General features: G+C 49.5%; 1 protein-coding gene across 1 annotated transcript in view; it reads right to left on the minus strand.

Annotated features, from left to right (window-relative positions):
* The window catches only part of LOC139056423 (uncharacterized), a 215338-nt gene that overhangs the window by 152241 nt on the left and 38778 nt on the right, over positions 1-24319 (minus strand). The window contains exons 2-3 of the mRNA XM_070534653.1: positions 10960-11304; positions 10094-10176 (exon numbers count right to left, since the gene is read on the minus strand). Of these exons, the coding sequence (XP_070390754.1) occupies positions 10094-10176; positions 10960-11270 (394 nt within the window). The 5' untranslated portion in view covers positions 11271-11304. The remainder of the gene's footprint in view (positions 1-10093; positions 10177-10959; positions 11305-24319) is intronic.

The raw sequence follows: 24319 nt of genomic DNA on the forward strand, positions 1-24319 counted from the left end.
AGTGTCGAGAGTCCACAGCTCACGCTGATAGGATGATGTCATCAGTCCTATCGAAGAGGCATCCGTGCGCAAGAAGAAATACTTGCTCAAGTCTGCAGCCTTTAATGCAGGCTGCGGTGACGACAGCTCCTTTAGTCGCCTGTTCGTGCGGTGTCGGCCGATTCAGCCGGTGCGGAGGGCCTTTCTTCGTAGGATCAGCGAGTGGACGGGCAAGCTCAGCGTAGTTTGGAAGAAAGTTCCGGTAATAGTTCGTGATGGAAAAGTGCTGCGAAAACGGAGACTTAGGAAAAACACAGGACAAAGCGCTTTGCCCACAGTTCTTCCTAAGTCTCTGTTTTCGCAGTGCTTTTCCATCATCAACGTTTACCAACACGCCCAACTGACAGCTATACCGGTAAAAGCCCCTGAGTCTTAAGAAGGCCCTGAGCTCCCTCTTTGTTTCAGGTCATTTATTGATGCTGATCATGTTGGCTGTGTCTTTCGAGGGCTGTAAAACGCCTTGTCCTAGCACATGGGCCAAGGAGCACGTGCTGGGGAGGCGATTTTCCTTTTCTTGGATTTTGTGGTTAGTTTGGCCGCTCGCACTCTTTGAAGCAAGCAAGTTAAAGTGTTTAAATGCTCTTCTCATGTTTCTGTGGCAACGAGAACGTCAGCGAAGTGATAGTAAACATGAGGTATGTCTCCAAGAACCCCCTCATCAATCGGTTGAAGACAGCAGCTGCGGTCTTAATGCCAAAAGACGTACTTAAATTGGTATACTCAAAAGTCGCAAGAAAATTTAGCGACTTCTTTGGACTCAGTGGCCATGGTTACTTGCTAATACGCTTTTGTGAAGTCGAATTTAGAAAAATAGCAACTTCCAGTGAACTTGGAAAACATCATGTCGGCTCTAGGAATGGTCTCACAGTCGGGTCCTACATTTTGATTAAGTGGTGGAAAATCTATGCAGAGGCGCACTGTGCAGTCTTTTTTTTTACCAGGACAGTGGGTGCCTGATATGCCGACTTTGATTTTTCTATGATGCCTAACTTCAGCATGTCCTGGACTTCTTGTTTCATGGCATCATTGACAGCAAATGCCATGGGGTATTTGCGGACTTGTATAGGCGCAGAAGTAGTCAGTTTCAAATGACATTGCAGAACATCAGTCTTTCCAGGTAGATCGGAAGGTATATCGTCGTAGGTTGTAAAGGCAGCTTCAAATTGGAGTCCCTGATCCATAGTCAGTTGGTTCGAAATGGCGACGTTTTTTGATGTCTGCGTTCGGACGAGGGATGGGTAAGGCGGCGTTCTCTCTTCAAGCTGTAGATCTCTCGCGTCATCTGTCCCAACTGTTTTCGCTGTTAGATCAAGGAATTCGGTGTTAGGTCACTCTTCATATTTTTGCTACATATTTATATGAAATGCCGTTGTCTTGCTCGCAAGGTAAACGACGTAGTCCAGCGGATTTCTCCTTTCTACATGATTATCAACTTATTCCTTTCACCAGGCAGTAGAACAAGTACTTTGTCTCCAGGTGTTAGCTCTCACCTGGTGGCTTTCTTGTCATGTATTCTGTCGCTGCTTCGCTTTTGTGAGTTCTTGCGTGGCGATGGCGCACGTACGCTCTAGCCGTCGACGCAGTTCCATGATATTTTCATAAGATTTCATGTCGCAATCCAAACGGGGATTTGTCCATAATTCCTTTAGCACAGCCATCAGACCACGGAGATATCGCCCATATAATAGTTCAAATGGCGAGTAACCGGTGCTGCTCTGTGGAGCATCCCGGTAGGCGAAGAGTACAGGGCCGAGGTAGCGGTCCCAACATCTATGTCGCTCTTGGCACACCCGTCCTAGCGCACCATTTGGCGTGCCGTTAAATTGCTCGACGAATCCATTTACCACGGAGTGGAACGGCGTGGTAGGCAGTTGCTTTATTGACAGAAGGCGACTGAAGTTTTCCCTCACAGGTGATATGAGGCATGATCCGCGGTCGCTGACAATCTCCCGCGGTAAGCCTACTCGGGAAAGCATTTCGAAGAGTCCTTCCCCGACATGACTCGGTAGATGGTAGGGCGATAGAGTCACGTTATCTTGTGGCGAAGTGATCCATAGTAAGGATGCAATGGTTGCCTTTATCTGAGGTTGGGGACAAAGAACCAATAATATCGATGCCTATGCGTGCAAAGGGGGTGTCAATTACAGGCTTCGTACCTAGGAAAGCGCGTCCGACTACATTGCAAGACACCGTTCGTTGACAGACGTCGCACGATTAACAAACCGTTCCGTCTCCGACTGGACCACTGACCAGTAAAATTCAGCAACATTTCGATCCACCGTTCTCGTCACACACTGATGACCAGCGAGGATCCGTTCATGTGCCACCTTTATTTACCACTGTCCCCCTAAGACCTTTTGCCACCACCAGCTGATCGAGTATTTTCCCACCTCACACTTTGTGCATCCTCTATAAAATGTCATCATGTAAGTAATATTTGCTTTCGCGGCCTTCTGCGATCATCTTGCCCGCCTTTTCGAAGCAACGCCTAAGAGACCAATCATCCCTCTGTAAAGCTTTTAATATGCTTTGCTCTATTTCGGTGACTGCGGTTTTCATAGCGGGCAGTTGTGGGAAGATATCGTGTCTTCGTTTCCTTTGTCACAGCGACAAGCACGGCACTAGATTCCTCGTCTTCTGCATGTCTCAAGGAGTCAGCTAGGTTTTTAGCTGTGAACAACGTGTGGCCATGTCTGGTAGCTCTGATTGAGCGGTGGATGACATCCTCATGACAGGGTAACTCGTCATGTCGCTGTTAGGTTTCTGTGGAGACCATGAAGTAGCCGGGTCATTAGGTAAACAGGTACCTTCGATGTTTCCCAAAACCATGTCATAAAGGGGGTCTCGCAAACATTTAACTTGAGCGACGCCGACAAAGAATGGTTTGTCTAAGTATACTAGCACTTCCAGTGAGTAGAGAATCGTGTGGCCCAGCAAGAACACAACGCCTTTTTTTCCTGTCATTTTGTCCTCAGGTACAAAAGAGAACCGCACGACCAGGGTGTTGCAGCCAGTGTCCCGTAAGACAGCCACCGGTTGTGATTAGAGGGCGCCTCTTCCACAAAACAGACTGGTGGGCTAGTTGGTATTGCATGTTAATAGTTTTCAGCGCAAATAAACGCACGACACGAGAGAAGTCACACAAGACACAGCCTCTTCCCAGTGGCACATTTCCACCATGAAAGTCACGTTGGCTATTGGGACCGTTTCGCCGTCTTGAAGCACCCTCTTGTGCCGATTTTTCGGCTTGCGAAGGAGCCAGCATACACGAAGCTTGTCCTTGATCTTTCCTTTTTGAGGCTTCACCTCCTTGTCCCTTTCCGCCGGACCATCCGTGATCTGCAGGATTCTCTTTAGTCCAGGACCAGCACTCCCAGGCTACATGTCCGGCCTTATCGCAAAGCAAACACCGATTAGTTGTGCGCGGTGTCGCCGTTGGAGGTTCAGTCTTGTGAGCAGAGTCTAACGCCAACTCCTTGAAGAATTTCTGTCTAGATTGGTCAGCTTTTGTGCCTCTAAAAACCAATCCCCATTCTACGACAACGTAGCGAGGGCCTTACAATTCCTTTCAGGAACACTGGCAGCGACGCAGAACATTTTCTCAAAAACCATTAAGCAATCATGGCGTCCCTGCGGGAGTCGATGGTCCTCTCAATATGGGACATTTCAATCCAGTGGTCGAAGAAGCCCGATATTGTACCTGCATAATGCAGGCCATTTGTCTTCGGGCCTTGCGTTTGAAGCATTTTGTAACTACAATGAAAACGATTACTGTGTCAGCGCTCCTTCTGTTGCACTCGGTACAAAAGAAATTGATTATCTCAGGGTAAACGGCTGTGTCGAATCAGCAAGGTAGGGCGGGAGATGAACAAGATTGTACTGAGTGATGTAAAAAAGAGAGGGAAACGTTTTTATTTTTTATTTTTGTTTTGACACCTCTGATGACCTTTGCATAGACGAAGGAAATATTTTTGAGTGGTCCTGCGCACTAGCAGTTCCCCAGCCCCGCCCCCTGTGTACATAAAGCCTTGTTTCCCATGAATAAAATTCAATTGAAGTCCGGCGTTCGGGTTGTCTTTCTCTCCTCGTCCGTGTCCAAATGTGCGCTGGAACTATGTTTCATAATGCTAATCATAACCAACTAGCCCAGCTGTCCATACTTGCGTTTCGACACTTTTCTCGGTATCCCTTAGCGGTGCACCAAAACCGCTGAAGGAGAGTAACCTTCAGCTGGTTGTAGTCCAGGGCTGCATTCGAATCAAGCCATCCTATGACCCTCAACGCTTCTCCTCTTAGGCAGAGGCCGAAGGAGAGTGACCATTTTGCACGGAGCCATTCTCGATTTCTTTCCACTGGCTCAAAACATTGCAAGTATGCCTCTATATCATCCAGGGCTGCGTTAAACGGCGGGATTAATTTATAGCGACTGAAGACCTCAGGAGCCGCCCTGGTAGCCGACTGTTCCCTTGTTCTGTCACTCAACGCGCCTTGTGCGCCAGCAGTCTTTTTCTGGAGCTCGATCTTGAGCTTCAGTGTTCCGTTTTCTGCTTCCAATTGTAGGTGGTTTTGTTCTGCCTGCGCTTTCGCGTCTTGGCGATGCCGGGCGCGCTGGTCCTTTTCCCAAGCGATTTCTGCGTCAACCGAGTGCTATAGCTCCGCTCCTGCCATTGCTAACTCTTTCCCTGTGACGTACGAACTCTCAACCCCCCCGCAGGGGCGTCTGCGTCAGCAGGCGTTTGGTGTGTTGCGACACCACGTACCCGAGCACACGAGGGTTGGACCCTCCCGCGTTTAACCGTGCGTGGCTTAGCCGTGTCCGGGGAAAAGGGGATCCTGGGGGTTGAGCCGATGGTGGGTGTTCGGACCTTTAAGGCGCACCGGCGGAAGCAACACACCCCTTTGGCCTCGGCTTCACGTAGACGGCACCCCCGGACTGACCCACCCGGGGGAAATCGGTAGTTGCTTTTTCCTGTCTCTCTCTTCCTACAACCTTCGTCTTTTTCTTACTTTCCACCTTTCCTGTCTCCTTCTCATTTCTTTATTACTTCCAACCTTCCTGGCAGCAAGGGCTAACCTTGTGTTAGTAGCCAACCTTGGTTATATCATATTGGGTTATAGAGGCAACGTACAGCTGGCGTTTGCAGGCCCTGTTTTTCAGGCCCTGCAGCGTCCCCTTGTTGGACTCCATGTTGGGTGGCTAGCGTTGCTGCCGAAAACTACACATCCACACATGGCTGCTTTCTTCCCTCCACTACCTGATCGCCCTCAGAAAAGAGGGCGCACCGATGAAGTATTCCAGTTTTTTTTGGCCAGCAAAAAGAATCCTTCCCGCGCTTCCATGTCATTCATTCTGCACAACCAGATAAACCAGTACGAACAATCTCACCCTTCCTTGTTTCCAAGTCACTGACTGAAGTCTTTGGTCCTGGTTATAAGGCGTCGCGGATGGCAAGCGGTGATCTCCTCTTGGAGCTCCGCGATCAAAACAGTACGAAAAAGTGTCAAAACTAGTGTCATTTGGGGAAGCCCAAATAATTATAACCCCGCACCGCACGATGAACACCACCCGTGGTGTTGTCTCTGACGATGAGTTGATGGAGCTCACTGAGGCTGAACTCTTGGAGGGCTTCCGAGACCAGAATGTTATCAATGTTAGACGAATTAAGATGAGGCGAGATGGAAAAGAGATGAAGACGAAACATCTGATACTCACTTTCGGCTCAAGTGTCCTTCCCGAGTCCATCGAGGCCGGTTATATCAAACTTCGTGTTCGACCATACGTTCCCAATCCTCTCAGATGCTTCAAGTGCCAACGTTTCGGCCACAGTTCACAGAACTGTCGAGGCCGGCTGACTTGTGCCAAGTGCAGTGACAAAGAACATTCCTCTGCAATGTGCCAGAACACTCCACATTGTGTTAATTGTGATGGCGAGCACTCCGCGTACTCGCGGTCATGCCCTTCCTGGAAAAAAGAAAAGGAAATCGTTACATTCAAAGTCAAGGAAAATATAACTTTCAAGGAGGCACAGAGGCGGGTATCATACCTGCCCAAGAAAACCTTTGCCGATGTGGCGCGTCAGGGGGCAGCATCACAATGGCCTCCGGCGGCTGTCCGACTCACAAGCAGTGAGTCGGCAGTTACGCCTTCTGCCCCCGCGGCGGTAGCAGCTAGCGCTGCTCCGTCAACCGAGGAGAAGGCACCATCGACCCCGAAGGTGGGCGTAGCCGAGGCTGCCTCAACTTCCCAGGTCCCTTCCAGCGCTGGCAACGGCCGGCGCAGCCAAATCCCCTAGGGAGCCCCATCGACCTTCGGGCTGGTGGGCGCAGGGGTCTCGCCCTCCAAGGCGGGACCTTCGCTGGTAACTTCCCGCTCCCAAGAGCACGTGTCCGGCGCCTCACAAGAGACAATGGACACTACACCCATCCTCAAGGCGCACCAAGCGCCTAAGGAGCGGCGAGGCTCCCTCGAACGCTCCAGAAAGGGCAAAACCCCGATTACAGGGCCTCGAAAGGGCTCTATAGCCTAAGGCATAACTTCCGTTTCTGTACACACAGCACTAATTCACTTTAAATATGGATACACAAATTATTCAATGGAACGTTAGAGGTCTTCTTAGAAACCTGGATGATGTGCAGGAACACATCCAAAAACACAATCCAAAAGTGCTGTGTCTACAGGAAACTCACTTAAAACCACAACACACAAACTTCCTCCGACCGTATGTTAAGTTCCGTAAAGATCGCGATGATGCTGCCGTATCATCAGGCGGTGTTGTCATTTTTATTCATAAAAGTATTTCCTGTCAGCGTTTACAGCTACAAACGCCCCTTGAAGCAGTGGCGATTCGAGCTGTTCTAAATAAACTCGTCACCATTTGCTCGCTTTACGTACCCCCACACTACAACTTAAACAAACATGAATTTCAGTCTTTTATAGACGAATTGCCTGAAACTTACGTTATTCTTGGCGACTTCAATGCGCACAGTTACCTGTGGGGCGACTCTCGTATAGATGCGCGAGGTCGCCTTGTTGAACAGTTCCTTTTTTCTTCTGGTGCGTGCCTTCTGAATAAGAAGGAAGCCACATATTACTGTCTTGCAAACAAAACCTTCTCTTCAATTGATCTCAGCATAGTTTCCCCGTCCATACTGCCCGAACTCGAATGGAAAGTTAAAACAATCCTTACGGGAGCGACCACTTCTCCATACTGATAAGAACATCTAAGGAAAACAAATATCCTCCACAAGCTCTGAGGTGGTAGATAGACACAGCCGACTGGGAGAAATTTCGAACTCTCACCAGCATCTCATGGGCTGACATGTCTTCTCTAGAAATTGATGGTGCTGTGGATTATCTTACAGCATTCATAATAGATGCCGCATCAAATTGCATATCCAAAATAAGTGGTTTGGCATGCAAACCACGTGTACCGTGGTGGAACAGCGAATGCAGGATCGCTCGTAAGAATCAGAACAAGGCGTGGGGGTTGCTACGCGCTTCTCCCACTGCAGAAAATCTTATCAACTTCAAGAAAAGTAAAGTCCCAAGGCAGGCGAACCCGCCGACAGGCCAAAAGAGAAAGTTGGCACAAGTTTCTATCGAGTATTGACTCGTTCAGAAATGAGGCCAAAGCCTGGAACAGGGTTAATAGGATTAGAGGGCGGCAAACATATTCACTCCCTCTGGTAAACACACAGGGTGATACACTACAAGACCAGGCACACTCACTTGGGGAGTATTGTGAACGTTTTCAGAACGTTTTCACAATTATTCACAATCCTTTCTCAAACACGAACAAATAGAAGAATGTAAGCCTTTAATCAGAAAATGTCGTCAGAATGAACCATACAACCGTCCTTTTAGTATTGCAGAGTTGAGAGCTGCCTTGAGCGCATGCAAAAGCTCTGCACCAGGATCGGACAGAATAATGTACGAAATGATCAAAAACCTACACAGTGACACGCAAGTTACAGTACTTGCACTTTTTAACACTATCTGGGCTGTGGAGTACCTTCCAACCGCATGGAAACAAGCCATTGTGGTCCCTGTTTTGAAACAAGGCAAAGACCCTTCCTCAGTGGCAAGTTACCGCGCGATAGCCCTCACAAGCTGCCTCTGTAAGGTATTTGAAAAAATGATTAATCAACGACTAATTCACTTCCTTGAACTGAGCAACGTGCTAGATCCTTAACAGTGTGGCTTTAGAGAAGGGCGGTCCACAACCGATCATCTTGTACGTATTGAAGGATATATTCGCGACGCTTTCGTATACAAACAGTTTCTCCTATCGATATTTCTCGATATGGAGAAGGCGTACGACACAACGTGGCGGCACGGCATCTTGCGAGACTTGTAGAGAATGGGCATCCATGGCAATATGCTAAAACTGATAGAAAGTTACCTGTCCAACCGTACCTTCCGCGTGAAAGTCGGGAATGTACTATCGCGTCCATTTAAACAGGAGACTGGTGTACCCAAGGGAGGTGTGCTCAGCTGCACGCTCTTTATAGTTAAAATGAACACACTCCGCGCTTCATTACCACCAGCTTTATTTTATTCCGTGTACGTAGATGACATACAAATAGGTTTTAAATCGTGTAACCTTGCAGTGTGCGAAAGACAAGTACAGCAGAGTTTCAACAAGATATCTAAGTGGGCAGACGAAAATGGATTTAAAGTCGACCCCCACAAAAGTTCATGTGTTCTCTTTACAAGAAAGAGAGGCCTGGTTCCAGACCCGTGCATAGAACTGGGTGGACGACAAATACCTGTCAACAAAGAAAAGAAATTTCTAGGTGTAATACTTGACTCTAAGCTTACTTTCACCTCGCACATAAAATATCTCAAAACTAAATGTCTAAAAACTATGAACTTACTAAAGACGCTATCACACACAACATGGGGTAGTGACAGAAAATGTATAATGAATATTTATAAGAGCCTTATTCAATCTCGGTTAGACTATGGCGCCATAGTGTACAATTCTGCCGCCCCGAGTGCACTAAAGATGCTGGATCCCATCCACCACCTGGGTATCCGTCTGGCCACAGGCGCATTCAGAACTAGCCCCATTCAAAGCTTGTATGTAGAATCGAATGAGTGGCCACTGAATCTGCAGAGATCTTACATCAGCTTCACATATTTTCTTAAAGTGCACTCCAATAATCAACATCAATGTTTTAACACTGTTAACGATATGACCTGCACTACACTTTTCCAAAATCGCCCCTCTGTAAGAAAGCCTTTCTCGCTTCGAGTGAGGGAGCTTAGTGATGAGATGCATGTCCCACTCCTCGAGCCTCGTCTAATGCATCCAAGCCAATTGTTACCGCCTTGGGAGTGGCAGGTCGTAGAATATGACATATCCTTTGTGGAGGTAACAAAACACGCACCAGATATCGAAATACGAACTCATTTCCTAGAACTCCAGCACAAGCACTCCTGCGCAGAGTTCTACACGGACGCTTCAAAGTCTAATGCCGGGGTGTCGTATGCTGCCGTTGGCCCATCATTCTCAGAATCCGATGTACTACATCCGGAAACAAGTATATTTACGGCCGAGGCCTACGCATTACTGACTGCTGTGAAGCATATAAGAAAATCAAAACTCCAAAAGTCAGCGATATATACAGACTCCCTAAGTGTCGTGAAGGCCCTGATGTCACTCTATACACACAAAAATCCGGTACTTCATGAACTATATTCCGTCTTGTGTAAAGCGTACATATCAAACCAGCATATCATTATATGCTGGGTGCCTGGCCATAGGGGCATCGAGGGCAACGTTTTGGCGGACGAGATGGCCACATCTATAGCATCGCAAGCCGTTAACCCTACCGTTGAGGTGCCTGTCACAGATCTGAGGCCTTTCTTGCGAAGGAGGCTGCAGGCCCACTGGCAACGCATGTGGGACGCGGGAAAGGATAATAAGCTCCACCTAATAAAGCCACAGTTAGGATTCTGGCCCTCTAACACAAAATCGCGCCGAACAGATGTCCTTTTCTGTCATTTAAGAATAGGACACACATTTGGCACTCATAACTTTCTACTCACCTGTAGTGAACCTCCAACCTGTGGTAGATGCGGGGAGAGGCTGACCGTACTCCACGTCCTCCTGGAGTGTCGGGAAGCCGAATCTGAGAGAAAGAGACATTTTTCCTTAGCATACCGACAGCACATTCCCCTTCATCCTGCGATGTGTCTTGGTCCAGAACCGCTTTTTATATTACAGATACAATCCTAGGTTTTCTCAGAGATGTGGTCTTACATGTTATTAGTCCCATGCATTCGTAGCGCCTCCTCTCTCCAGAGGATGCCGCTGCGATAATTGCTTTGCATAGCACATGCCTCCAGGCCCTTGTGTTTTTAAGGGCTCTAAGGAGGCAGTAGTGCTCTAGCATTTCTTATAATCTGATATATTTTACCTATCGTATCATTCTTTCAAATGCATCGAAATGTTCACAGTAGAAGTCATATGTCGTCGCCATAATTTTATTACGCAGATTTTACGCACTTTAGAGCGTATATTTTAAGGCCCCTTTACAGCCACGTCACACCAATTTCATAGTAATCATAGTTACACTGCACACCCACTACCACAGACATGGCGCTATTTGGCCATTCCTGGCCCTTGCGCCATAAAACCCCATACATCAACTCTCAACCTGCATCGTCCCTCCTGTGCGTTTGAGAATCATGGCAGGCTAGTTAAACTTGTGATAGGATGCTGTGGCCCCAGGCCTCAAACGCACAGTGATGACACAATAAACACAGAGGGACTTTAATGACACAAAGGCGGGACTAGGGTAACGTACACGATAACACACACGATTAACTTCATCGCCGTCTGTCGCTTAGGTAGTCATGTACAGGGTCAGTACGGGAAGAGGTCTGACCGCGTGTCGGTATCATACACTCACGGACGAGTAGCCGCGACGATAAATCGGGAGGAGCTGGTGGCGCACGGGATGGAGGCCGGGGCGGAGGCCTGGCTCTCCAAGTCACTCGCGTGACAGCTGGGTCGGGGCATCTGTCCACCACAGGGTAGAGCGTTCGAAAGGCTCGGCTGCACTGGAACACGCAGGAGTCGGACGCTCGCACAGCAGTGGAGTAGGCCGGTGCAAGCGCTCCCCTGTTCAGGCCTGAACAGCCCGGCCTGTTCTGCCAGCTCACCCAGGAACACCGCCCTTGGGTAGGCGTTTTCAGACAGACTGCTCGGCTTGGTCGGCATGAAAGGCCAGCCGAGGCTGGTGGCATAGCTGCCCCTTCAGCGCCAGAAGATGATGATGATGGGCTAATATTATGGCTCATACCCACACTAGGGGGTTGGCCAAAAATTGCGTGCTGAAACGATTACCTATTCTTTTGAAGTGTTACATATTCGATGAAAAAAAGAAAGAGAAAGAAACACAAAAACAAACAATTACAAAAGAACAATCAACAAGACACCGGCCTCGTCTCTTCTTCGTCCTTTGCCGCACCCCAATACGCACGCGCATTCGGCCGCGCAATTCAAAAACTTTAAACTCCTATCACAACAATGCATTTGTCAGCAAAACTGCAGCTACATTCATGGAAAGCTATCCCATTGACCAGGTTTATAAATGTATCAATACTACATCCGATATTGTTTACTTTGTGTAACATAATTATACAAACGTCCCGTGTCATACAGGTGTGCTAATACTGATACCATAGAGCAGGGGCACAATAAGTTTTCCTACTTGCTCTTCATATTTTTTTTACTCTACTTTTACAACGAAAGCCGCATATGAGTAACCTTCCGTAGTTTTTTTTGGCGTCCGTCAACAGAAAAAATCATCATGTGGGTCGACCCTGGTGATAATGCAAAAAGAGTCGAAGCTCAATAGCACATGCCCCTGTGGTATCGGGAACATATAACGCGCCCTTGAGCTGTTTTCAGCGTCCGGCTACATATTTTTTTCTTACGCGCACCGATCCCGAGGATAGTGCAATATCGGGCGGCGGAGGTGAAGCAGGCGTTAAGCACTCCCCATACGCGAGCCGATCCCGAAGGTAGCGGAATGCTGGGCCCATGCAGGGCGGAAGTGAAACAGGCGCTCCCCACACGTGGGTAAATCCAAAAGATAGTGCAATACCGGGCGCGACCCGCGGAGGAGATGGGGTTGGCCGTTGAGAGGGCGACATACACAGCTTCGCTGGTCATCCTTCTACACAGAGTGGAAGGGCAATGAGTGTGTTTTTGAACATATTTCATTTATATTGTAAATGTGGCTTCCTTCTGTATTTGTGTGAAATGTACTGGCTTTTATAGGTGCGGTAAACATTGAACAAACAATGAAACAATTACTGTTGGCCTTAGGGAGATTAGAAGAACTGGTGAGGCTTATACACTGCTGAATAACGGACATTTCCTCTGCCATAGAGCTCTTCTAGATAAGAAGCAATACGGGGTAGGATTCCTAATCCATAAGGATATAGCGGGCAGCATTGACGAATTTTACGGCATTAATGACAGGGTAGCTGTAGTCGTAATCAAACTTATTAAGAGGTATAGTATCAAGATAGTTCAATCCTACGCTTCAACACCCAGTCACGATGATGATGAAGCAGATAAGTTTTATGAAGACATTCAATTAGCGATGAGAACAGTGCAAACTCAGTATACTGTAGTAATGGAGAAAAAGTGGAGAAAAAGCACGCGGGTGAAAACGCAATTGGCAACTACGGTGCCGATTCTAAGAACGCTAGAGGAAAGATGCTGGTAGATTTCGCAGAAAGGAATAAGCTTAGAATAATGAACAGCTTCTTCAGGAAGCGTAGCAACAGAAAATGAACCTGGAAAAGCTTTAATGCTGAAACAAGAAGTGAAATTGACTTCATATTTCCTGCCGATCCCAGCAAAGTGCAGGATGCAGAAGTGATAGGTAGGCTAAAGTGCAGTGTAACTGATAGTTGGGCGAGTTGGTACAAATTCATAGTAAAATATTCTTGCGCGCACTATTGACAAGGACACAGTGAAGGGGACACAAGTAACTGTGTCCTTCACTGTGTCCTTCACTGTGTCCTCCACTGTGTTCTTGTCAATTGTGCGCGCAAAAATATTTTACTATGAATAAAGTGCAGTGATCATAGGTTAGTGGCGGCTAGGAGTCACCTCAGTTTGAAGAGAGAAAGAGTAAAATTGGTCAAGAAGAAATAGGTCAACCTAGAGGCAGTATGGGTAAAAGCAGAGAAATTCAGGCTGATACTTGCAAAAAGTATGCAAGCTTATTGAGAAGGTGGGAAACACACAGCAAGAGCGCGGAAATTGAAGCCGTAGTTGGGAAAATCCACTCGTTTTAGAAAGCGCTTATATGCGATTGCAGTATCCAATATAACTTCTTTTCTTGAGCACAGCAAGTTGTTTGTGTACGATCACAAAATACGGCATAGGTTGAACGAGGGTGCAAAAAAAAGAAGGTATACAATGTAATAGGCATACACTACATTCTGTACTACATGCAATTTATTTCAGCCCTCAGCCAAACAAATGCCGTAATTTCGACACTGAATCATATCTGTACTATCAGCGTCAAATGAAACTTGGATAGTGGAGCCCGCGGTACAAGCATATATGGTGTGAGCCGTCCAATAATCACCATCCACAGTCGCGCACATCCGGTTTGGGCGCTGCGCGATAGTGAGATATTTTCGCTTCTGTTCTGTTTGAAAGGGAGAAAACAAAACTAATAGAAAACAGAAGCTAAAATATTGCAGTTTACGGCGAGTGTTGTCGCACAGTTCGCCGACAGCTTAAGTGCTATCGGCGTCAAATGAAACGCTCACAGTGGTGCACCTGGTGCACTTTGCACCGTCATCATTAGAGATACATTCGCTCGTGTGGTTTGCCGCTTGTACGCCACATTCATTCTTTCGATCGGAAAACTTGCGCAGCGTGGTATCGCTGGGAGCCGCGACGGTGGCCGGTGTGAGGGAGCTGATCGCGTTTGGCCGTTTGACTCCCGGACGATAGCAGTGCGGCCAAACCGGGTGCGCGGGGCCTGTCAATGATGACTGGACGGCACGCACTATATCTTCACTCATGCTTGGGCCACGCGCTCCGCTGTTCAAGCTTCATTTGACGCTGCTAGTGCGTAGCGCAAATGGTACAAAAAAAAAAACATTCGGGCCTCAAGCTGCGAGACGTTCGCGGGCGCCAAATGTACTTATTGTTACGTATAGAAAGACACAGACGGAAGAGGCTATTTACAGGCTATTTACACTAAGTTACACTCGACTGAAGCGAATGCGCCGGGCCGACATTCTCTCGCGCCAAGGGCACAGACCTACTTCGTCGTCGTTCTCGCGGCGGCTCGCCTCTTGAGTATCGGGATATCGTAATACTACATACTACCCCTTGACGGCAAAAGCGCCGTCACGGTGCAGTTAAATATCCAAGTCGCGTGGAGAGTTGTAGGGATTGAGTCGGGCGACGTGGAAAATGTCACAGGTTGTCACAGCGGAAGACGTAGTGGGCATGGCTAGAACAATTTCATAGGTGACAACAGTAACTTGGCGGCGCACGCGATATGGGCCTGTATACCCGGAAAGCAGTTTCTTACAAAGGCCAACTTTACGCGATAGTGACCAAAGCAACGCGAGGGTGCCGGGCACAAAATGGACGTCACGGTGACGGAGTTCATAGCGTTGCTTCTGTTTATCTTGAGACAATTGTAGACGAGCGCGCGCAAGTTGGCGAGTGTGGTCAGCATGGGCGATTGCATCACGCGCATAATCGCTAGTTGAAGCTGTGGCAGACGGAATCACAGTGTCCAGTGGTAGCCTTGGTTCGCAGCCATACAAGACGTAAAATGGGGAAAAGCCAGCAGTTTCGAGACGGAAAGAGTTGTATGCAAAGGTAATGTAATGTAGAGACAGGTCCCAGTCACGGTGGTCGTCGGAAACGTATTTGGATAGCATGTCTGTAAGGGTGCGGTTCAAGCGCTCAGTGAGGCCGTTCGTTTGGGGATGGTAGGAGGTGGTCAATTTATGCCGTATTGAGCAGGCACGCATGGTGTCGTCGATGACTTTGGCCTAAAATGTACGGCCACGGTCTGTTAGCAATTGACGCGGAGCGCCATGCATCAAAATAATATCATGTAGGAGGAAGTCCGCAATATCAGTTGCGCAACTGGTCGGAAGAGCACGGGTTACGGCGTAGCGGGTCGCGTACTCCACCGCGACTGCAACCCACTTGTTCCCTGAGGTAGATTCCGGAAATGGGCCGAGAAGGTCTAAGCCGACACGATGAAAGGGCTCGGCAGGGATGTCGAGCGGCTGCAGGTAACCAGCGGGGAGCTGGGAAGGCTTCTTCCGTCGCTGGCAAACTTCACAAGCGGCGACATAACGTCGTACGGAACGGGCAAGATCCGGCCAGAAAAAAACGGCGACGTACACGGTCATAGGTTCGAGATACGCCGAGATATCATGCAGTTGGTGCGTCGTGGAGCTCTTCTATAGCGGTAGAGCGGATGTGTTTAAGTATTACAAGTAGGAACTCAGTGCCGTCCGGATGAAGGTTACGACTGTACAGAGTACCGTCGCGGAGGACGAAGAGGCGTAGAGTGTCATCGGCTGGAGAGTGTTCAAAACGGTCGATGGGTGCTCAGGTGTAGGCGTCACGACGTTCCTCGTCGGCGCAACGAAGGAGCTGTGATACAGAGCCCACGCAAGCTGCACTGGCAATATTGGAGGTGTCATGGTCGTCAACAGGGTAACGCGACAAGCTGTCATCGTCTTGGTGCAGGCGGCCAGACTTGTAGACCACGGCATATGAAAATTCTTGTAACCTCAAAGCCCATCGACCAAGCCGACCTGCAGGATCCTTTAGGATCCTGTAGGATCCTGTAGCCAGCAGAGAGCATGATGGTCAGTGAGTACGGACAAAGGGCGACCGTACAGGTTAGGACGGAACTTCGAAACCGCCCAGACAATAGCAAGGCATTCTCGTTCCGTAATGGAATAGTTGCGCTCCGATGGTGCTAGGAAGCAGCTCGCATGAGCAATAACGCCATCCTGGCCACGCTGATGCTGGCCTAAGACGGCACCTACGCCATGACCGCTGGCATCTGTACGCAATCCTGTAGGGGCATCAGGGTAGAAGTGGGCGAGAATGGGTGGTGAGGTTAGAAGAGTGACGAGACGAGAGAAGGCGGTGGCTTCTGAAGTACCCCACGAGAATTGTACGCCTTTCTTCAAAAGGTTAGTGAGGGGTCTAGCAAGTGTTGCAAAATATGGAACGAAACGACGAAAGTACGAGCAAAGTCCTACAATACTTCGGACGTCTGCGGCTGTCTTCGGAACCGGAAACTCTCGGACAGCGCGAGTTTTGTCGGGATCAAGCTGTACTCCGGAGGCGTCAAGGAGATGGCCCAGAAGAGTAATTTGACGGTGGCCAAAATGACATTTGGACGAGTTAAGTTGCAGCTTCGCCTTTCGAAATACATCAAGTATAGTTGTTAGACGCTCAAGGTGAGTGTCGAACGTTGGCGAGAAGACGATGACGTCGTCGAGGTAGCAGAAGCATGTGCACCGTTTGAAACCTTGGAGCAAGGAGTCCATCATATGCTAAAAGGTGGCAGGGGCGTTGCATAATCCAAACGGCATTACTTTAAAGTGGTATAGGCCATCAGGTGTGATGAACGCGGCTTTTTCTCTGTCCATATCATCAACAGCAATCTGCTAGTATCCAGAACGAAGATCAATAGAACAGAAATAGCTGGAACCGTGGAGGCAGTCAAGGGCATCGTCTATACGTGGGGGCGGGTATACATCCTTCTTAGTAATGTTCAGATGACGGTAGTCTACACAGAAGTGCCATGTGCCGTCCTTCTTCTTAACCAACACCACAGCTGACGCCCAGGGTCTCGAAAAAGGCTCAATGATGTTTTTATTTAGCATTTTGTTGACTTAACTTTGAATTACTCGGCGTTCCGACGCAGAAACTCGATACGGCCGTCGGTGAATATGCGTAGCATCGCCAGTAAGAATCCGATGCTTGACCGCGAGCGTCCGGCCTAAAGGGCGATCGTCGAAGTCGAAAATATCTCGGTAGGACGATGATACTTGGCAAAGGTCTTCAGCCTGCGCGCAGGACAGGTCCGTTACAACCATTTTCTATATGTTCGAATCGGCGCCCGAGGCTGGCGCGAGGGGCCTGCGAATCTCGCAAGAACCATCAGTTGATAACGCTGTCACATGATGGTCGCCGAGACAATCAGCGTTGGCCAGGCAAATACCTTGCGGTAGAATTTGCTTTGCCAACCCAAAGTTAAAGATAGGTATGCGAGTACGGTTCGCAATAATAGTAAGTATACTTTGAGGCACGGTACCGTCATAATGTAGTGGAATGTCGGGCAGAGGAGTGACGAGGTACTCGCCATCAGAAACTGGTGGGGAAGACAACAGTTCAATAAAGGCTATTGACTTTGGCAGCAGGCGAAGAAAGTCGGTGGGGCGTAAGCGGCACTGGGGTGCGTCAGAAGGTTCTGCGAGAATTGGCAACTCAAGGCGAAGGGTACTGGCAGAGCAGTCAATAAGGGCAGAGTGCGCGGAGAGAAAGTCGAGGCCGAGAATTAGGTCGTGGGGGCAATGAGCAATCATAGTGATGAGGACAGGAGTGCGGCGGCCGGCGATGCTGACACGTGCCGTAGACATGCCGACGATAGGCACAGTACCGCCATCCGCAACGCGGACGACGCGTGCCGACGCTGGGGTTAGGATCTTTTTGAGTCGTCGTCGGAAGGCAGCATTCATAATAGAAAGATGAGCGCCTGTATCGATGAGTGCAGTGGCAAGATAGCCGTCAACGTCAAGAAGGTTTTGGTTGGTAAGTAACGTGAGCAGAGGATTTGAGGGCAGGGTCGACAACGCAGCTTCACCTCCAGAAGCTGCCATGCCTAGTTTTCTGGCTGGATCCAGGAGGCGATAGGCGGCGAATAGAAGCGACGGGGTTTGGGTGAACGAGACTGATAGCGTTGAGGTGAGGGCGAGCGGCTGTAGCGAAGATTCGGAGCAGGGGCATCAGCGGCAGTGGGTTCAAGGCGGGTGGCAAAGGGTACAGAAGGTCCAAAGGTGCGGGAATAAGTGGCAGCGTATGTCCGAGGAAGTGGTGGCCATCGGTTGCGGCAGTGACGAGCGACGTGGCCCATGAGACAGCAGTGGAAGCAGATCGGCCTGTCATCAGGGGTACGGCATTCGGACGGGTTGCGGCGAGATATGGGAGAAAAGGACTGCCGGGGACGAGGAAGAGAACTGGAGAACGCTCGGTTGAGATGTTGAACACACGGTGTGCCGACCCATGTTCTCAAATTGCTGTATGACTACGGCCTGAATCATCGCAATCGTGTTTGCTCGCGGATCGGGAGGCGTCGCAGAGAAAGCTGGCGAACAGGCGGCCTCGAGCACGCGGCTAACAATACGGGTGACGTCGTTACAAGAGGTGGCCTGACGTGGTCGACCCTCACAAGTCGACGTAGCAGCAGCGTTGGATAGCCGCGTGATGTGGTGTCGTGGACGGGGGCTCTTAGCGTGTTCAAGACGGCGGCATTCTTTAATGATGGGGTGATTTGTCGTGACGTTGCCGAAAAGCAGATTGAAAGCATCGTCGGCGATGCCTTTGAGAACATGTGACACTTTATCAGCTTTAGACACAGCATCGTCAGCTTTGCGGCATAAAGCCAAGATGCCGAGGACGTATGAAACGTACGGCTGTGTAGATGTCTGAACACGAGACGCAAGACCCTTTCTCGCGGCAACCTTGCGACCAATAGGGTCGCCGAACAGTTCCCGTAGCTTTTCTTTGAAACTTTCCCAAATAGTTATCTGGTCGTCATGCATCTGGTGCCATACGCGTGGGGTGCCGCCGAGATACAAGATGACATTGACGAGCATAATGGTTGGGTCCCACCTGTTATTAGCGCTGGCATGTTCATATAGCTTGTTCCATTCGTCAACGTCCTGTCCCTCCAGGCCAGAGAACACACCAGGGTAGCGATGTTGGGCAACCGTGACGATGGGAGCAGTCGTAGAAGCCGAAGCCGTTGCAGAGGCGGTCTCGTCACCGGAAGGCATGGTGACAAGCTCGATGTACCGACCACTCCGGAGTTCCCTGGCGAGGACGGGGAGCGCTCACCTCCTCCAGAATGTGTGGGGAGCACCCGCCTCCATTTCCTCCCGCGTACCCGCGGCGTCCCGTTCGCACGTGGCGACGGGTCGGGCCGGCGTAGACAAGGGAGAGAGGCACTACGCGCCCTCCCTTTCTCCGTCGCTCTGGTGACGCGCGTACACCTCTCCCCCATGCGGCTCACGGGAAAGGGAAACGTATCCGGCGGGCGAGGAGGACTTCCCTTCGCAAAATGGTAAAAAGGCATAAAAGCGCGCCACCGGGAGAGACTCTCCCTTGGGACGCCGACACCTGGACCGCCTGGACGGCAGCACCTGCCGCATCCCGTGAGAGATCTCGTTTGTCTGACCTACCCAGACAACGAGGCGAGCCCATTTACTACTATTACTGAGAGGGCGTCCCTCTGCGAGTGTTCGCTATTGCTAATAGCAATAAACGTTATTACCGTTGACACCGCTGGTTGCCTTATTCCTGCGAACCCGGCGTAGCCGCGATTCCCGCACTGCGGGTTGGGAGTACAACGAAGCGACTGCGTGGGGCTAGATCCGGAGCTCGCCTTCAGCCCTAGCCGCACGCAGAGTGGAACCCCCACAAATGTTACGTGTCGAAAGACACAGACGGAAGAGGCTATTTACAGGCTATTCACACTAATTTACACTGGAGCGGAGCCAGAGCGCCGGGCCGACATTCGCTCGCGCCAAGGGCGCACACCCACTTCGTCGTCGTTCTCGCGGCGGCTCGTCTCTTGAGTATCGCAATATCGTAATATTATTTGGGTGAATTAATCCAATGACTTAGGTCGCTGAACGCTATGCAATGTTCGGAAAGAGGATCTGCGTCAATAACGTCGTACCTGCACAGGACGCAATGATTACCTGTAGAAAACCACTCCCGCAAGTCTTGTGTGTACACCTGCGCCACTTGTCTTTGAGGTTTTCCCAACACTTTTTAAGTTGGCCCCAGGTCCGCGGCGTCACGTTATGGCGGCAGTTGAACTCGTCCTCGATTTTTTTCCACGACTCCCGTTTTCGACTGACTGATACAGCGTCCGTTTTCTTGTTCTCGACCACGCCGCGATGGCGCAAAACGAGCTCCAGGAGCACGGCGCATTCTTCTTCGGAAAAGTTTGTTTTCCTTTTTTCCGTCGTCCACGCGTGTTGAAAACACGCAACGCACACACACTCTCTGCGCAAAAACACCGAACGTTTTCAGCAACAAAACCAAAAAAGTCGGGACGGCGACTCACAGAACCGCAGTGGCTGCGATAACCAACGTGAACTTGTGGCCAGAGGAGATTGAATAAAGCGTTAAAACCAAATCGTTCTTTGTATTTTACTCAGAAAAATGCGCGAGCGAGCACTGCAACATTTATATCTGCATTAGACTGCGGCAAACATTTTTTTCTTTTTTACGATTGAACCGATCGTACACGTAAATTACGTATCCTCGACACCAGACGACATACTTGACTCGAAAAGTGTTACTTTCGAAAGTGGTACTTAAGTGTCGTTTGTGAACTAATCTTCTAAAACTTTCCTACCACTTGTACTTTTTCCGCACCTATTGACGCCCTACTTAAGCTCTGCTTCTTATACGGGCCCTGACCTTGAATACGCATAAGGGATTGTTTCTTGTCAACATATTACCTTTTGTAATAGTTTCTACACCGGGTATTTCCCAAAACATGATGGACACGATGTTGAAGGACCTCAAGGGTGTTTGCTGCTAGCTAGATGATATTTTGGTAACTGGGAAAACAATAGAAGACCACTTAGCTAATCACGGAGCACTGCTGGAACGTCTTCAAAGCCGAGGCGTCAGGGTAAAGAAAGAGAAGTGCTTGTTTTTTTTTCAACGCGAACTTCACTACCTTGGCCACAAAATCAGCGCTGAAGGCATTTCCCTATTGTCAGATAAGGATGACGCACTTCTCCAGGCACCAGAGCCGAAATCAAAGAGACAGCTTCAATCGTTGTTGGGCGTTGTCAACTATTACAGCAACTTCGTGCCCCAGTTAGCAACAATAGCTCAACCGTTTTTCAGACTTCTGCAAAAAGAGGTAGCGTGGCACTAAGACGAGAATGCTAGAAAAGCGTTCAAACAAGTGAAACCTCTATTGGCACAACCACCTACAATCGCACACTATGACTCTGGAAGACAACTTGGGCTGTCATGCGGCGCCTCACAGTATGGTGTAGGAGCAGTCCTATTTCATCCCTTTCCTGTAGGAGAAGTCTTATTTCGGCCCGTTGCTAACGCTTCAAGAACGCTATCTGAAGCGGAAAAAAAATTCAGTCAACTGGAGAAGAAAGTGTTAGCTGTCATGCTTGGTGCAAAGAAGTTCCACTTCTATTTTATGGGCGCTCATTCAGCTTGGTCACATACCATAAGCCTCTTCAAACAATATTGGGCCGACAACCGGTATTCCCACCATCGCGGCTGCTCGTTTGCAACGCTGGGCCGTTACGTTGGAAGCGTACTCGTAGAATATTATATTCAAGAAATCGAGCGAGAACGCGGAAGCCGATTTCTTCTGGCGTCTGCCGCTGCCAGATATTGAAGCGGAAACCAAAGAAACGGAAGAACCATATTATTCGTTGCTATTGGACTCGTTGCCTGTTTCTAGTCGAGATATCGCAGCTGCCACGAGTAGAACCGAATTCTTTGTCAAGTGAAGGAATTCACAAATGTGGAATGGCCCACGTCAATCACGGAGGAACAGTTGAAGCCTCTTATTTCGCAGGTGCAACGAAGTCACGGTGCATCAGGGATGCATCATGCAGCGTGCAAAAGTAGTCGTCCCTGCTAAGCTGCAAGGGTTCGTACTAGACTAACTCCACGACGGCCATCCCGGCATCGTGCGCAGCAAGGAACTACCACGCAGCTATGTGTGGTGGCAAGCTCTTGAGGCGGAACTCGAACTTCGCATCAGAAGCTGCGCTAGTTGTCAAGAGCAACGTAACGCTCCAATCAACGCACCTCTTCACCCGTGGTAATGGCCGATTTCACCGTGGCAGAGTGTTCACATAGACTTTGCGGGACCTTTTCAATATACCATGCGTTTCGTGGTGGTCGACGCAGATTCTAAATGGCCAGAGGTTTTTGAAATGCGATCGACAACCACAGAAAGCATCATTCGTTGTTTGACCGAGCTCATCGCACGTTTCGGTTTCCCTGAAACAATTGTTTCCGATAACGGAACTCAATTTGTTTCGCAGGAGTTCAAGCACTTCGTGCAGGCAATGGGGACGCTGCACGCCCTCACGGCTCCCTACCACCCGAGTTCCAATCGGCTGGCAGGGCGTTTCATTCAGACCTTAAAGAATGCGCTCCGCAAGGACTGCACAGGAGAAACACTGCAGGTAAAGCTGCATAAATTTTTGCTGTCATATTGCAACACGCCGCATGCCACGACTCATGAGTCAGCAGCGGCATTGCTCCTGAGACGACGCTTACGCTGTCGGCTAGATGCCGTAAAGCCTTCCATGGGGGAAAGAGCGGCACACAGATACTGCACTCAGGCGCTATGTCGTCCGTGTCGCGAACGTCATTTCTTGGTAGGCGACAGCGTGTTAGCACGTATTTATGGAAAACCAAAGTGGGCTCCCGCTGTGATTGTCGCTCAAACAGGACCTGTCTGTTTCCAAGTACGTGTGTGGTAACTTCACGTGTTTTCCAAGTGCGCGCACTTTTTATCGCCTCATGTGGCGATCCTTCAAAGTTCGGACTATCACTACTAACACGCGCTCCTTCCTATCTTCCTACCACTCGGCTACTTATAAATACGCTCTACACCTTTGAATAAACGTTCATTTTGTTCCACTGACTACGTTGATGCTTCACTGGTCTGGCGTTACTGCGAGCACGCCATGGCTATGCTACAGTGAGACGAAGATGGACATCGCCCATCGAGTGAAAGTCGACGCTGAACCGGAACCCACGCAGAACCGAGAAACCAAGGCCATCATGGCTCACCTACTTCCCGACTTTGAAGAAGGCAAAGATAAGTGGAAGCCGTATCTTATTAAAGTAGAAACATACTTTGAAGCGAATGCGATTGAAGGCTCGACTAAGAAAAGAGCATTGCTTGTTGCTGCGTTAAATACGCATACGATCCAAGTGCTGGCAGGGAAGGTGGCTCCGCGAAAGCCAAATGCGCTGACGTATGAAGAAGTCGTCGAAGTTTTGAGTGAGCACTACAGTCCCAAGAGACGTGAAATCACCGAAAGCTACAAGTTCTTCAGTCGTTGTCAAGCGGAGGGCGAGCCTATTGATGACTTCCTGGTAGACATTCGCCGAATAGCTGACAATTGCAATTTATGCAGTGCTTTGCATCGCATGCGACGAGATCGCATTGTTTGTGGTATACGGTCAGATGCTGTAGAAGCAGCTTACTGGCAAAGCGGGAATTAGCGCTACAAGACGCTGAAGCGGTGGCCCTTGTAGCTGAGGCTGTGGATAGTGATGTAAAAGAGATGATCGGACCGGCAACGACACCCGTGTTAAAAGTACAGCCGTATGAGAAGGAAACTCTGGTGTATGAGAGGAGGGCTGCCGCACGTCAAGAATGCGCAAGGTGCGGTAGTACAAAACATAATGACGCATGTTGCACCTGGTCTAACGCTCGCTGTTACCGCTGTGGACGACGTGGTCACCTTGCAAGGAAATGTCCAAGTCGCGGGGGTCGAGAACAAGGCACTGCAAGGACGGCACAAACTAACGCCCTCTTGGGGACGGAAGCCTCAGCCGGCGAGGAACACGAAGCCGCCCACATTTGGACTTTGGTATCACAACGAAAAAGCTGTCTGGAACCGCCGATCCGCCGAACGTTTGCTTGGTGCGGTGTGCAGCTGAGCATGGAGGTCGATAGCGGGTCGCCCGTTTGTGTCATCCCGCGTCAACTGTATTAAAAGCAGCGTGAGCAATGGCCGAAACTGAAACCGTCCAGTCTCAATTTATCCTGCTACACAGGACGCCTTCCAGTACTTGGGGAGCTTGCGCCCCAAGTTTGTCATAAAGGGGTGACAGTGGAGTGTGCGCTGACCGTGTTGAACTGTGCGGGACGAAGCCTGTGCGGTCGCGATTTAATCCAGCAGCTGAACAGCGCAGGTGCTCCAGTGGTTAGTTTTGTA

The sequence above is a fragment of the Dermacentor albipictus genome, chromosome 2, assembly GCF_038994185.2.
Source record: "Dermacentor albipictus isolate Rhodes 1998 colony chromosome 2, USDA_Dalb.pri_finalv2, whole genome shotgun sequence".
NCBI classification, from domain to species: Eukaryota; Metazoa; Arthropoda; class Arachnida; order Ixodida; family Ixodidae; genus Dermacentor; species Dermacentor albipictus.